The 15,878-nt window shown below is 38.6% G+C and overlaps 1 protein-coding gene across 1 annotated transcript; it reads right to left on the bottom strand.

Moving 5' to 3' along the window:
• Nucleotides 1–1,341: 1,341 nt before the first annotated feature.
• LOC114460320 (cilia- and flagella-associated protein 44-like) lies at nucleotides 1,342–14,580 on the bottom strand. Its single transcript, XM_028442251.1, has 18 exons — nucleotides 14,491–14,580; nucleotides 13,582–13,744; nucleotides 13,297–13,399; nucleotides 12,998–13,214; nucleotides 10,694–10,808; nucleotides 9,668–9,832; nucleotides 8,634–8,783; nucleotides 8,511–8,558; nucleotides 7,642–7,741; nucleotides 5,760–5,854; nucleotides 5,434–5,637; nucleotides 4,729–4,752; nucleotides 4,546–4,656; nucleotides 4,292–4,444; nucleotides 3,982–4,194; nucleotides 3,534–3,676; nucleotides 1,919–2,706; nucleotides 1,342–1,561 (listed from the first exon to the last, which is right to left on the bottom strand). The coding sequence occupies exons 1-17, from the start codon at nucleotides 14,562–14,564 to the stop codon at nucleotides 2,607–2,609; spliced, it is 2,178 nt and encodes a 725-aa protein (XP_028298052.1). The 5' UTR covers nucleotides 14,565–14,580; the 3' UTR covers nucleotides 1,342–1,561; nucleotides 1,919–2,606.
• Nucleotides 14,581–15,878: the final 1,298 nt, after the last annotated feature.

Below are 15,878 nucleotides of genomic sequence, written 5' to 3'. Positions count from 1 at the left end.
TACTGCACAGTGTCTCTTCTTAACACACACACACGCACACGTGCACGAGCAGGTGCACACACACACACACACAAATCACCACCCCTGCACTAAGAAATGTTAAACACTAAATAAACAGTTTTTTTTTGCACCCGCACATATACCCCTTTATAACACTGCAGAGTATGCACACCTCTTTGTACATCCAACCTTCAAACACATACTCCTTTGGCCATAATTGACAACTCTACTTAAGCCTCCACTATATGAATACATACTTCCGACAGGCACTGTACTAGTAGTTGTAATGACGGTTTTATCAATAACTTATTTGACCATTGGAGGTTTGCTGTTGTGGGTAAGAGAAGAGGATGCTCTATTTAAGTCAAAATAACACATAGCATAGCATACAGCATTCCCCAGTGGCTTGTAATCCTCTGCTCTTCTCATCGTTGCCCTGCCCCCGCCCCCAACACACCTAAATATCAAAACATCAGTGACTTGCAGTCAGAGTAGGCAAAGAAGGCAGTGCCTACCCAAGGGTCAATTTGTTTTATTTATAATATATTTATAAATTATTTATTTTTCCATTTCCGATAGCCTACAATACCTATAAGTTTGAAAGTGTCTGCATTTTGAGTGTTTCATAGCCCAAATTACTAAACATCGCTATTTCCTGGAACGGCTGCAGTCTCACGCTGCTGTAAGGCAGGAGGAGGCCACGCCCTCTCCGAAAAGCACATTGCTGCTCTGCCTCTGTTGCCATAGCATGTTTTTATGTGTTTGCACATGCACAGTCAGTTCCCCAAGATGAAAACCATTGACGTAAAAAGGCAGCTCTCTATGCTGTCTATGGACGTAACCGTTCTATACTAAATGCTATACGTACGTTCACAGTGCATTAGTGAATTGATATCACGTGACCGCGGCTGCTACGTTCTCTAGCTAGTGGGCGGGATAACACTACAGGCAGGATGACAGCACTAGAGACAATAAAGAAACTTTCTTTTGAGGAAAAACGACAGCTTTTAAAAAATGGGAGACCAACACCTGAGTTACCAGACCTTCAGCAATGGTAAGGTCAGAAAATTGTATTGTATTGTATTTTTCACAGTGAATGGAAGGATTGCGCCGTGTTTCTGTGTTTCCAACACAATCAACGAATGTGCTGCCATGTCATGATATCTATCTTGTTGGGAGAGTATGGAGGCTATATTAAATATTTGTTTATGTTTCTTTAATGGTGTTTCACGATGTTGATTTTGTTAGATGGCTAAATGCTTCTTCATGTGGATCTTGTTGGGTTTTTTTCTTTCTTATTATGAATTTTATATTTTGAAAAATGCATTGAGATGACTTTGTTGGAAATGGCTTTATACAAATAAAGTTGAATTGAATTGACACTTGCCAGCAGAAACATATGAAATTGTCTTTGGTGGTCTCGATTTGCAACCCCCTGCCTACCCAACCCTACTGGTCACGGCATGTCACTGCAAAACATTTAGCTGAACAGTCTAAACACTGACCTGTAGGCTGCTGGGTCCTCAATGTCCAGAACCAGTGACTTGCTCTCTAGACCCACCTGTTAATTTAAATATCATGTAAGTGTCAACACATTTTAATTATGTTGGTTACATGAACATCAAGACTTTGCAAATGTTAACAGGTGTATTATAGAAACTCTCTGTGGTGACAATGTACAAAGTCTAAATAGTTGAGATAAAAAAAAAAAAAATCAGATATTTTGATGCACCGTAGGCTCAGTTTTGAATGTATCAAAAATCTGTGTGGATCAGTCTGAAGATGAGCTGTAGCAAGTTTAGACTTCATAATTTGCAATTGATTTAAAAGTAAAAACATTTCTTCAGTGCCATTTTGGTGAAAGTCGCAAATCTGTTGCACATATTGTTGATTTGTTGTGAATTTTCAACATTTTTACCTTTAGAGACTTGCTGTAGCACCACCTTTAGGACTATTGGCCTGATGTTGCAGCTGAGGCAATCTGACATGGGACTAGACCTTTGTGGAAAACATTGGTGATTGTTCGAGCACAGGAAGCATGATTTGCTTTAAGGAAGAAAAATAACATGCAGGATACAATAGGTTTTCACAAACTTAGGCTGCCGGCACCTAAAAACCTGCTTGGTCATTTAATTTATTTGATTCATTATTGAATCAACTAGAACGCATATGATCGATAGAAATGAGGAGAAATATTGTATATAAATAATCCATAAAAATGATGTGTATGCCTGCATGCACATGTGCACATCATCTGAAAGGGTAGAAAAAAAACTTGTTCTAGGTAAACATTGCGGTGCATCATTTGTTGTCCTTCCAATTGTTATTCTTGTTACCAACATCATTTTTCTTTTTTTCATAAAAATACATAAGGCTTATTCATATGACCATTGCCATGCAGAATGCTAATTGAAAGGTATACTGACACTTGGTGAAGGAATCATGGCAGCCTTTCTCTGCAGGCTGCTCTGTAGCTCCTCTGGTGGACGCCTTGTAAAGGAAAATATGTTCCCGTCATCTCCAGCAGTTAAAACAAAGAGGTCGTCATGGCTGCAGCGGATGTGGTGCAGTTGTCCATTTTGATTATCATGGAGGCTGAGGACCCACTAAGATTGCATGGAGGTGAGGCTGAGGTCACCTGGTTGCAGAGGGTAAACTCTGATGGAACCTGAATGCATGCCACAGAGCAGCAGCTCTCTGCTGGAGCTGTAAAACACCAGGAAGGACAAGTCAGATATAAAGTGGAATTTTGAGGTATACTGGTAAACAACCTTCAATCGCACACACAATTAATCATCTGTCAAATCAGGGTTTTAACAAAGCTGCCTGATGTTTTAACTGTCAGAGGGGATTTTAAAAAGATACACATACTCATCAAATCAGTTAAAATGTCTATGAAGTTTCTCTTAACATGATTCTGATGTTGAGTGTAAATAAAAGTGGGACGATATTTCATGCGACAAGATAACACGGTATTAAAACGTCACAAAGTGTTACATTGAGTGGTATCTCTTGGGGGAGTCAGATTGAAAAATAAATCCACACGATCTCCTATACACCAGATTGTTATGATTAGTTTTTATTTTTCATTGAGTTAAAAAGTTCATACCCCGAGTATGTAAGTATTTTCAGGGTTAATTAAAGTGATATAAAACCATTATTATTTTATAGTTATTAGTCCAACTGCATTTTCATTGCCTTTTTTTCCTTTCAAAAAATATGGTATTGCATCGTTATAGTGAGCCCATTATCATCCATTGTATCGTATCCTGAACTCAGTGTATCATCCCGCTCCTAATAGTAAATTAAAGTCCAGTGTTAATATACAGGAAAGGGCTGGACTTGTGTCCAAAAACTCTGAACGATTTAATACAATAAAGCTATAAAATCTTGTTTTGTCATCCATCTGAAGTTAAACAAGATCCTCTAAAATATTGACAGATATTTGAACATGGACATCATTTTCAGCCTTTCAGCTCTGCAAACTGAATTTAAAATGAAAGAGTCAACTTGTTAGTTTGATCTCCGTCTACCTGAAGGTGATTGAGCAAATTGGGTCATTGTCTGCATTGTGGATTGGTAGAAAGTGAAAAGGTTCATCCTTTCGCTTTTCTGGTTCCTCGTCTTGATTCTCTGAGAACTTACAATGATACAAATAACCTGAGTCAAAGCCACCCTGTGCGACAAAGAAAAGAACAAAAAGATTCAGTGTCATAATAAAACTCCTCAATAATACTCATAGGTTATATTGGCTCATAAAAATGATATTATAACCATAATCATTTATAATAATTAACTCAAAAATCTGCCATTCTTTGTTGTGTTTAAACAGAAACAGTTAGCTAGTACCAACAAAAAATGTACAGTACAGTGGTCTATGGAATATAGACCACAATAGAGAAGGGTGTTAGACATTCCTGAATATTTTTCATCAAATTTGATTTTTTGAGTCATTCCATAAAAATATGTGTCTATGAGTACCATGGAAAGCCAGAAATGGTCTGGCTCTGAATAGAAACCACAATAGAGAGGACTTGGAGGATCTGGAATGTAGATTGGTGGTAACTCTTCCTCCTTTTCTTCCTCTTCTTCTTCGTCTTCTTCTTGTTTAGCATCAAGCAAGGTTAAAAGCTCTTTTGCCTTTTTCTTCTTCTCCTCCTTTAAAGCTTGAAGTCTTAAAATGTCTTCCTGTCTCTGTAAAAGCAGCAACGCACATGACACAACTCATCTTCATTCAAAGGAGTTTTTGGTATTTTTAAAAACCTTTAAACAATGTCTTTGGGCTTCAGACCTTGATTCTAGATTTGATACTCTGGAACCTGAATGGCCTCCTGTGCAGCTCAGGCAGCAGGAAGGTTTTAAGTGGCTCCTGATCCTTGGGATTGGGACAATTCACTTCAACCACATGCCCACTCCAACACAGAATGAGCAGTCTGTTATTGCTCTGTGTTAAGACAATGAAGAGAAAATCGATTGAATAGTTGTTTTTTTCAGCAGACACAATCTTTGCAGCACTATATGGTGAGGATGTTGAATAAGACTTACATGGGATGCAGGAGACCACTCAAGTGCCTGCACTGGGCTGGGAACATGGATAAAGCCGATAGGAAGGTACTTTTCCCCAACAGAAAAGAAGAACACTGTTCCGTCTGCGCTCTGAGTAGTTACAAAAAAAGACTTAAGGTTACAAATGTTTTATTTATTCATTACTCGACTATTTAAACTCACCAAGCTACACTTGCTGAAATTGCACTGGAAAATAAAGAGGTTACAATGTTTACAATATAGTTTGTTATTGTTGTGTCATAGTGGTTTAAGTTCTTGTTAAAGACAGTTCACCTGTATAACAGTCATAATCAGAGGAACAAAAATCTGACATCTACGTTCATTATTTGAGACTCGGATTATATAAATTAAATATAGTACATGTTTTCAGACTTGGAGAACAAGGGATAAATCCACAAGGATAGGCAGTGTAGTGATATAATCAAAGGGCCGTGTATTCTAATGTTTAGCAATGTCACAAAGTTATGTTTTAATCTATTTTAGATATGCTTTCAGAGTAGTAAGATGTCTAAAGGTAGGATTGTTTACATCAGTGGTTCCCAAACTGGAGGATGTCATGAATGAATTAATTCATTTTATTGCATAATTGTGACCATTACCAGCCCTCTCTAAGGAAGGATAAGAAACACTTAATTAAAGGGAGAATATAAAAACAGAGGGCAGTGTTACACCTAAGTGAGGAGAAAGGGAAGAGGGAGTCAGCGTAGGAAAATGGTTCGGGGTGGGGAAGAACTGAGAACTGTCAGTTTTATTGTTGGACTTAAACTCATGATGTAACACCTGCTTATTTTTCATTATATCATATCATATACAGTATCATATCTACAGCAATATTCAATAAAACTGCACAACTAAACCTCTTCTTACCCCTGTAGCCAGGATCTCCCCATTACGCTCATAAGCCAGTGCAGTTACAGATTCACTGTGAGGTTTAAAGGCCTGTTTGAGGCGCAGTTTGCCATCTTCTTCACAGCTGCTTCTGGATACCGCATACAAACTCTGAGGTCTGTATAGCTCCAATAAACGAACGACTCCATCCTCAAAGCCAAGCAGACCACTGCTCGCTTTCACCTAACAGTTGAAACCAGAAAAGTATTGATGATGTCTAAGTTGTCAAGCTGGTTTTACTGTGAAAGGTGAATAAATAAAACTGAAATGTTTAAAAATGCAAATTTAGATGTCAGCAAATATACCCATGGTGGAGCCCAGCTGATGGTAGTCCCACTTTGGTTGAAGCAACTGGTGGTCAATTGTTTTTTTGCCAAGAAGTCAAAAACTTTGACTGAGCCTGAGAAGAGAAGCAGGATAGTGTTGAACCTATACAAGCAAAAAACTCAACTTCTATAACTTCTAATATCTAATACTAATGACTTAAAAATATCATCAAACTCAATCTAAACACTGAGGGCTGGTTTCACCTACTGAGGTTTCAATAAAACCTGAACTCAAATAATCTAATTATATTAATCATCACTAATCTAGTGTCTTCTTAAAGCAGAACCAAGTAACCTTTTCACCTTAATAAAACCTTCTCGTAGTTCCTGTGAGGGTAATACAAGTGTTTATGGGGTGATTGGGGGGTCTTTCATCTCTCCCTGCTGTCTCTGGCCAGAAAACCACACTTGCAACTTTCCCTGCCTCCGACCCGGTGGCAAGACGTACTGCTTTACGACAGCCCAGTACAAACTAATGCTAGATTATGACCAGCCCCGTGGCTGCACACGGTTGTCTACAAATTCACTTTTCTCAAACTTAAATCATGGTGGAGGCTGTCAAAAAAAGGCAGAGAAGATCTTTGTCTGAGCAATCACACACACTGTCGTCGCGGCAACAGGCACGCACACACACTCGCACGCCAGCCCTCCATCAGGCAGCACACACACAAATATTCATCCATCTATCCATCCATTTTCAGAGCCGCTTTGTCAGCACACAAACAAACACACCACACACATTGCCACACTCCCTTCCGTGTTACTCCCATTCATTTATTTTACTTGTCTCTCTTCCTCATACTGTTGACATGGTCACATGGGACTATGTGTGAAAGCACCCTTAGTGTCACTGTTGTATTAGGATTTTTCAGTGATCGATTGCTACCGTCTTGGGAGAGAAAAGCATGTAGCTGTGGCGTGGGGCAGGCGGCGGGGGGTGCAGAGTTTTTACGACAGTGGCATAACCAAAAGGAACCTTTAGGGGCAGCGCTAACTGCATGTTACTTAGTTCTGCTTTAAGACTTTATTCAAAATCTGGATGCTTCTTTGTTTGTCTAGTTCCAGACAACATAATACAGTTTTAGACTAATGAAATCATGGACTGGTCCGATCATGTTTTGATTAAGATTGTGCACATTATGCAAAAGGTGATTGTAAATGTGGAAATGATCGGAAAGGGGTTAAACATTTAGTTATACATTTCATCAGTTAACATATGTTTGTGTGGAACAGGAGTTTGACCTTTAATTTGGAATTGAGGGAAAAAGAGAGAAAAAACAGCAAATATGTAAAGACATCTAGACAATAGTTCAAGACTTTAGAATTGTACGTATGTGTTCATATAACACTTCTAATGACACTCAAAGTGCTTTACAGAAACCATAATTAATTCACACCAGTCATAAAGGTGGTGGTAAGCTACATTGTAGCCACAGCTGCCCTGGGGCAAACCACGCCTATTCATGCACAATTCATACCCATTCATACGAGGCCATGTGTGAAAAGTGCCTTGCCCAAGGACACATAAGCAATGACTGGGATAGAGCGGGATTTTCCCCCGAAATTAAATCGAGGGAGAAAGTCTGAGCAATATCTGCAACGATAATGCTAAACCAATAGTCGGAGCACAGACACGTTGATTAAACACCAGTTTTTACAATTTTTGTATAATTCTGTATAACCGGCCTCTGGCCAGGTTTAGTATAATTCTTTTTCGAGACCTGGATTATAGTAAAACTTCAAAAAAGGAGATTATGTTAAGGAGATTATAAGAATCTGAGACTATTCCATACTAATCCAAGGAAGAAAGCAATTTCTGTAAATGTCAAGTGTGTGTGTGCTTGTGTGTGTGCGTACTCACGGTCAGGAGCTGTCGTGGCCATGAGGTGTGATGTTTTACAAACATCCAGACCGTGGATTGACCCGGCATGGAAAGTAAACAGGCACTCTGGATCTGGAGTCTGCACATACAGATGTAACCACAGCCTTTGTTTCACTGTTTAGGACCCACCATCACTTCTTAATAGCAAGCCACAACACAAATGGAGTCATATTTTACTTCTCAAATTCATTTAAATAACATGTTTTGTTTGAACCTGTGATCATAAAATCACAGGCAGGTTTAAACAAAGATAAGGGGCCAGCCTAAACCCTGAAAAATATAAGGTGGTCAAATGTATTTGGCCCTATAGTGTGTCTCTGGCTGCCATTTGTATATGCAAGCTGAAAACTAGGGGAAAAATGTGGAGTAAAAAATACATTACAAAATTACCTTTTCATTTGAAAACCTATTTTCTAATTAGTGAAAAGCAATGTTAGTTAGCGGGAAAAAAGTACTAAATTGTTGCCATGTGGTGATGCCTAAATAGACTGTACTCTAAGAAAAAGTTAGTAGTAATACCCTTCAAAATAAAAGCAATGGACTTTCACCCACAGGCAAATAGCCTACTTAGGACCTTTTACCTATTTATCCCTTTTTCTCATTATATATTTAATCGTTTTTAGTCATCTATCATTAAATATAATTCTAAGGACTGAAACTAAACTAAACTAACTCAAAATGTAATGTAAAAATGGTACAATGCTGTTACGCCTGGAAAGGCTCTACGACAGACTTCTGTGACCCACCCCAACAGTTGAGACACCAAAGCCAATAATTGTCGGAAATAAAAAAATAAACAAACATGTAAATGATCTGAAAATCAATTCAGGGAAACCATCTTCACTCACAGTGTTGGTGAAAGAAAGGTCCAGTTTCCAGATGGCTCCATTGGAATCCTGTAGGAACACACCGTACAGACTCTAGCGTTATGGTGCATTGTAGACACAAGTGTTGATGATTTTGCATCTGACCTGGGCAAACCAGATGAAGGAGTTGGGCAGGGGGCTCCTCACCACAGATGACAGGCAGACATTGTGTCCAACTACCAGCTCATTAATGGGTTCCATTTCTAACCTTCCACTGTGTGTGTCAGCCATGTTGATTTTCTCAATGTCCCAGCCCTGTGGCAGAGTTACATAGTAAGACATACACCTTACATACAAATAGAATAATGGTGTGGTTTCCACATGCAATAACAGATTTGTTCTTTTAAGGGTCAATTCAAAAATGAAATGAAAGCAGCTCCAAATGAAGAACTAATAATGAAGTTCCTTCATTAGTTCAAAAGTAATGAGAGACTTGTTCTTGTGATGTTGATGAGTCATACATTGACAATTATTAACACAATAGTGGTTTGTTGGCATCAGTTGAATAATGCTGTGTGAATGAAAGTGTCTGTAGGTGGTGACCCTGTGACACACTGGCATCCAGTACAGCAGAAATGGGCAACTTCTATTACAGCGGGGGCCACAAAAATATGATAGTTCGATCCGAGGGCCACATTATCCATATTAATGTCAGCGTTCATAATAACAACCAATCTGTTCATAAATAAAGGAATAAACAACAAGGTTTTTATGTGTATTTGTTTGTTGTAATTTTTTGTCTTTTGTTTGTATTTTGTATATTTTTCTGTAATTTTGTGTATCTTTGTTGTTTTGTGTGTTTTAGGAATTCATTTTGTGTAGTTTTTTTTATTTGAGTGTTTTTTTTTATAGTCAATGTTTATGGAGTAATTTTTGGTATATTTGTTGTCCTTTTGTGTATTTTTTGGTCATTTATAGGTTTTTAGAGCAATTTTGTGAATTTCTGCTGTTTTGTGAGTTTTTCTATTGTCTTATGTGTTTTTGAAGTCATTTTGTGTGTTTACTTTAGGGGCCACACAATATTAGACAGATAGCCGCCTGTAGCCAATACTGTCTCCTGCCTTGTCAGCATGAATAAGCTGCATGTGATCCCCTATAAACCTGCTCAAAATAAAACACGTAGAGAAGATTAATCGTACCCTGATCACCCCATCAGAACCGAAAGTCATCAACAGTCCATCTTCTAAGGAAAAGGGCTGTGCTGTCCCCACATGACAGCTCTGCCGCTCTATTCGGCAGATCTCCACTTTGATGGCCTCTCTATCCCACAGCAGCAGGTTACCCCATTCTGTACCTGTTACCACCTAACCAGGAGAAGACTCAGTCAATTCAGAACCAAAAGCACTGGTGAAGTAAGAAACCAGTCAATTTGTTTGTCGTGAACCATTAAATGGGCCAGAATATTAATGGTATTAAAATCATCGGAGGAAAATGTAGTTAAAATCTGTCCTTAACATTTGCTTATTGGCCTTATGTTCAGTAAAAATATAATTGACCTGTCATTGGTTTGACAAAGTTGTAGCTATATATTTCATGTTTTTTCTGACTTAAGAGAAAGAATGTTTTGTCAGAAGTAGGGGGGGGTTTAGTTGTTTTTAACATGGGGGGACAGGAGCGGAGAGTAGAAATATTTGCGTACTAATGGCACCAACAAATCAGAGCTGTTATGAATATACACAAACTTGACCAAAAACAAATTGTGACATCAAATTATTCACACAAATGACCTTTATCTGACTTCCAGAAGCTAGTACAGAGATAGTGAAAATTATAAAAAGCTGTCCCTGTGAATCCTTATTTTTCTGCTCCAAATGAAGTATTTAGCAGTGCATTTGTTTTTAATTTCTTTACTAAAATGCATGTGTCTTACACTACATCAGCAACAAGATGGTTTCTACAACTGATTTTACTGTACCAACCGGTGACAGAAGTCAGGCTCAGTTTAAATTGGTCACAAAGCCAGAACACATCTCTTTTCTCTAGCAGAACTTTATCCTAGTTTCCTAAACACATGAAGAAGCTGGTTGTAGGATCTGTATCAATTAGCAAATGCCACATTAGGATTGTCTTTGGCTACAAGCATGAAAGGAATCTGAGCTGAATGTCATCTCTGAACTGAGAAAGTTATAATGCCAGGTACTGCATAACTGGAGCAGGTGACCTACCTTTCTATCAGGAAGCTCCACGAATCCCTCTACGTCAGTGGCTGATGTTTCCCCAAAATATCCCATAACCCCTTGCAATTTGAGACCTGTGAATGTGGGAGAAATAGTCCAAAACCTAAACAGGATGCAAAAAGAAGAAATAAAATCACACAATGTCACATAAGGTCTTTTTTCACAACAAAAGTCTTCACTAACTAATGTTTTTTGAAGGAGGTAGAAAGCAGGATTTTTAAATCCTGGCCTGAGGAGTTTGTTGATTACTCTGATGACTTGAAATATGCATTTGTAATATTAATATTTTCTCATCCTCTAAAAAGTCTTTATCTTCATAATTATGACACTCCTGCCAAATAACATGAAGATACATGACAACCTGAGAAAATAACAAACATGAAAGAAATTCTTTATGTTTACACAATGCAATGATATCAGTAAACAAGTTCTTTACAGACAGACACCACTCTTTAAAGCTGGGGTATGTAGAATCGTGAGGCGCTCCACGCTCCCCTCCTAAACAAAACTTGCGCGCACGCGCACACTGTGGAACTCTTTGCGACTGTTTTCTCCATAGAGACGAGTAACAAATGTAGGAACTTCATCTTGTGTTATTGGAGAGTTTTCTGATGTTTTCGAGACATAAAAGCACGTATCACTCACTGCTGTGAGGACAGTAAGAGGGTCAGAGTCACAGCTGCTCCGCAAACACAAGCAGTCATTTCTCAGCTGATCAGAGCAGACACACTGCGTCCACACTGCAGATGAATTGGGTCTGTTATTTCCACCTTAGATCATTTTTAATAAGCTAAATATTCCGTCTGTTCTCACTCTCTCTGACTCGAGGCGGACTGCGCTGACTGAAAGCAGACCACTCGCAGTTCGCTGCACACACCGACCCTGTGGACTCTGTTCCTCCTGAACACGTTTTTGCCTTTATTCTGTTGCTTCTCCATCTCGGTCTTCCTTTTTCCTCTTGATTTGCCGTGTAACTGCTGTGCCAAAAGCCAGATAAGAGACTTCAGCTAGAATATAGAGCCATGGGACTGTCCCTACTCTCAGATCCAGAAAGCGCATCAACTTTTGAAGAGCAGCTTGAGCAGCCAATAATAATGCTTAAAACAGCTCATGAGATCACCCTGTTGGTAGAAACATCTCTGATTGGCTGAAGTCCAGCATCACACTCATGCATTTTTAAAGATCATTTACAGAGCCAGGAGATGGAGAAGAGATTCACTGTCCACTCAGAACACTGGATTACAATATGCAATACAATATATTAAAAATGATTATCGATTTTTTTTTTACCAAATAAAAAAAAAAAAAAAAAAAAAAAATTACATACCCCAGCTTTAAGCAGTGTGGACTAGTAATAACGGTCACAAAAGCTTAAATGTTACACAATAACCTTGCCTGGGAATTGTTTGAAAAGATGATGCTCAATTCACGTGTTCCTTTGCAGATTAGTTGGTTTTAGAGCTATAATATAGTCTTTAAACTGAAAAACTAAAAAAGTTAGAAAAATACATTTACATACATTTTTTTATGAAGCATAATTTTATTAACACGAGTATTTCTTTTTATGATTTGCTTTTATAATTTAAAAATGTCATCTTTTTCCCCCATACCTGTATATTTGCTGGAATTTACCAAATATTTATCAAACTATTTTTATATCTGTTTATTTATTTTAAAAACAATGTTTTTCCCTGACATTTTTCAAAGCAGTGATTTGTGGTGTTCAGTTTGTTAGTTTCAGTGGAATTTTATTGGATTGAAATGCCAAAGTTCAAACTCACTAACGTGTCCTGATTCAGTATATAATCCTTTTCATTTCAATAAAACAGCAGCTCAGGATTAAAAATAAATAAATACGAGATTAAACCATCAGGGCTCTAATTATAATGAACAAGTTCAATATTTCTGTTATTGCATCCTTCCATTTCACCATAACAAGATGATATCAGTCAGATTGAGCTGTTTGTCATTCAAAGAAGTGCTTTGTTTCCCCAGGAACCTTGAAGCTTTGAACTAGTATTTATCATAAAAATGTGCTCTTTTTTATTTCAGTGAAGTACATAAAGCTTTATTCATATTTACATCTTAGTCGTTTACATAAAATACCTTCTTGTGAAGAAAAGCCACACCTGGAGCCACTGGTGCTCCTGCTGCACCTTCTGTACTTAGCCTGGAATCCATCCTAATCTCCTTGTATTATTATATCATGTTTAATACAGGCGATTACAAAAAGTAAGGAAGTGGGTGTGGCTTATCTCCAGGCTAGTCAGGGGTAATCATTGTGTTCCTTACTTGACGTGTCCAGTTCCTGATGAGGTGAGCAGTTCTGGGTTGTGTGGGGAGAATCTGACTCTATAGACTTCTTGTGAGGATGCCTTGCACCTCAGCATCACTTCCTCATGTCTCCAGTCCCACAGAGTCAGCATGTAATCTGGGGCTCCGCCCACACTGGCCAGTATGCTGCCATCCAGGTTAAAGTCCACAGAGCTGTACACTTGCTCTGTGCCTCCTGCACACATGGCAAATAAGAAAACAGCCTCCATCATCCAAAATGACAAAAATGCTTAATAGATATTATGTATCATGTTTACCTCTGAGGATGTGGTAGAGTCTCAATGAGGGATATTCATAGACGAGTATGAGAGGCTGGTTTCCCTTCTCAGCTATGACAAAGTACTCATTACTGGGATGAGCCTACACACAAACATACATAAAGATATACATGTGATTAATATTAGTCACAACAAAAGAAGCTGGTCAGAAAACTGGGGACAGAAGACTGGAAGTGGCCTACATTACAGGTACTTTGTTAAATATACATTTGTTGAGCAGAGTATGCATGATAACATCGTCAGTGTGTCAGGAGATCAGCTTACTGTGATAGCACCTATTCCTTCTCCGCTGCAGGAACGCAGGTATCTCTGCTCCTTGGTGTGAACTTGCAGCAGTACAAGCAGGTTTCCTGCTATAAACACTAGAGTTCTGTCATCCAGCAGCATCAGGTTTGATCTGCGCTCGCTGTCATAACCAAAGGAGTGACTGAGGGACGGATGGATGAGGACCATAACCTGGTAATGCACTGTTGACTACAGCCTCACTTTATACAGTTACACATACTTCTGCCAAACTTACAATTATGACTTCAATTATCCATGTTCAATTACAACTAAATTGATTATGTTGACCAGCATTTTTTCCAATTACAATTATTATTTTCCCCCTGAAATCAATTACAATTACATCCTAAATGACTAAAGTTCAATTACAACTAATCACACTTACTGAGCCTTTAATAAAACAAAAAGCCCATAAAACGTAACTGTACTGTTCTCACTACGTGTTGTATACGCCCAGTATGTTAACGCAGATAAACAGCAAGCCAAACTCGAATTTACGAGCCAGGTTCAGAGCGTCTTGCTCCCTTTATTCACAAAACCTTGTGACATGAAGACTCATGCTATTACGAGTGAAACTGCAATAAAGCAAAACACAAAATAAAATGTACACAATTAACCACTTGGTCTTCTTGCAAAAATATAAACATTTAAATCACTACTAAACCATTAAACAAATGCAATGTCATGTAGACATGCTTACAAGATGTAAAAAGTAACAATAATATTTCTGCTGTTCCATTACGTACCACAAGATGGCGTTTTATGCATGGCAATACAATCTAATAGCAGTATTTTCAAGCCACAAAAACGAACTCTTTAAACACACATAAAGTATCTAAAAGTTATACAATCAGGTTACTTTAGCTCTTAAACAAAGTATATACTCACAGCCATTGCTTTCTGAAGTGTAGAAGAACTTTAAACCAGGAAGATGTAGCTGTATGTTCACATCTATCCACCATTACACTGCACACTGACGCTAGCTGGCAGGTTTATTACCCATGATACCTTGCAACTCTTACAAGCCTCTTCAAAATAAAATACACCTTTGGGTAATATTAATGTGCATTTGTGCTTTTAACATTACAAACTAAAACTGGAAGACAACAATTATAATCAACTATTTTTAAGAAACAAATTAAACTATTTATTAACCTGCAGGGCAGAACACTCCCTGTCTGGCATGATAATGCCACTACTTGAATACTTTACTCATTACTGGTCATTCTCAAGGAGAAGAATGACTTCAGAGATGGGCCGCAGAAAAGTCTTTGCGGTTCCCTGGGATGATATCCTCACCTCAATCTTGCGCACCTTACCATCACTGCTGGGGAATGTTGAGGTGATTATAGCCATTGGCCATGCATTTCGGGCAGCTTGTGATTGCTTCAGGAGCACAATATCTCCAGGTTGCAGGTTGCAGCAGGTCTTGAGCCACTTTCGTCTTGAGTGTAGGGTGCAGATGTATTCGTCTCTCCAGCGACTCCAAAATTCATTGGCGAGGGCTTGTACCTTTTTCCATTGACTTTTGACAAGTCTTTTCCAATGAACTCTCTTGGTGGAGGAAGAACAGGTGGTTTTTGTGTCAGAAGCATTGCAGGTGAAAGCAGAAATGGTGATGAGGGGTCAGATGAAACTGGGACCAGCGGTCTTGCATTGATTATGGACGAAACCTCAGCCATCAAAGTGCACAGTACTTCATGCGTCAGACAACTGTGTTTGTTCTGCAGAAGCATAGAGTCCAGTATCTTTCGAGTGACACCAATCATCCTCTCCCAGATACCTCCCATGTGAGAGGCATGTGGAGGATTAAACTTCCATGTGCAGTCATTATTGTGAAGATAGGCAAGGATTTTTGTTGTCTTCTCATCAGGCTGATTCATTTCCCTCATTTTACTTTTATTAAAACTGTATTCTGTAGATAACCATTTATTTTATTAGTATTCTGAATCAATCTATTTCATAAATAATAAATAGCAAAATAAAAGTAGATGAATGTTGTGTTCTTGTCATGGTATGGTGTGGGTGTGGACCCAAAAGCAGAGGCAGAATTAGGCAGCAGGCAGGTGTAAAGTTCAAAAGACTCCATGTTTAATCACAAAAAAACTAAATCCAACAAGGCACAAGGAAAACCAGGGAACAAACGCAGCAGAACACGAGGAGGGTCAACATTACAATGATCCCACAGTCATACTGTGTCCAAGCACTCAGCTAAATAGTGAGGGAATCTTGATTGGGAATGGGCCACACCTGGGTGGAAACATGAGGGAGCTAAT

Source organism: Gouania willdenowi, unplaced genomic scaffold (genome assembly GCF_900634775.1).
Source record: "Gouania willdenowi unplaced genomic scaffold, fGouWil2.1 scaffold_423_arrow_ctg1, whole genome shotgun sequence".
NCBI classification, from domain to species: domain Eukaryota; kingdom Metazoa; phylum Chordata; class Actinopteri; order Blenniiformes; family Gobiesocidae; genus Gouania; species Gouania willdenowi.
This window is presented reverse-complemented; position numbering and strand designations above follow the sequence as displayed.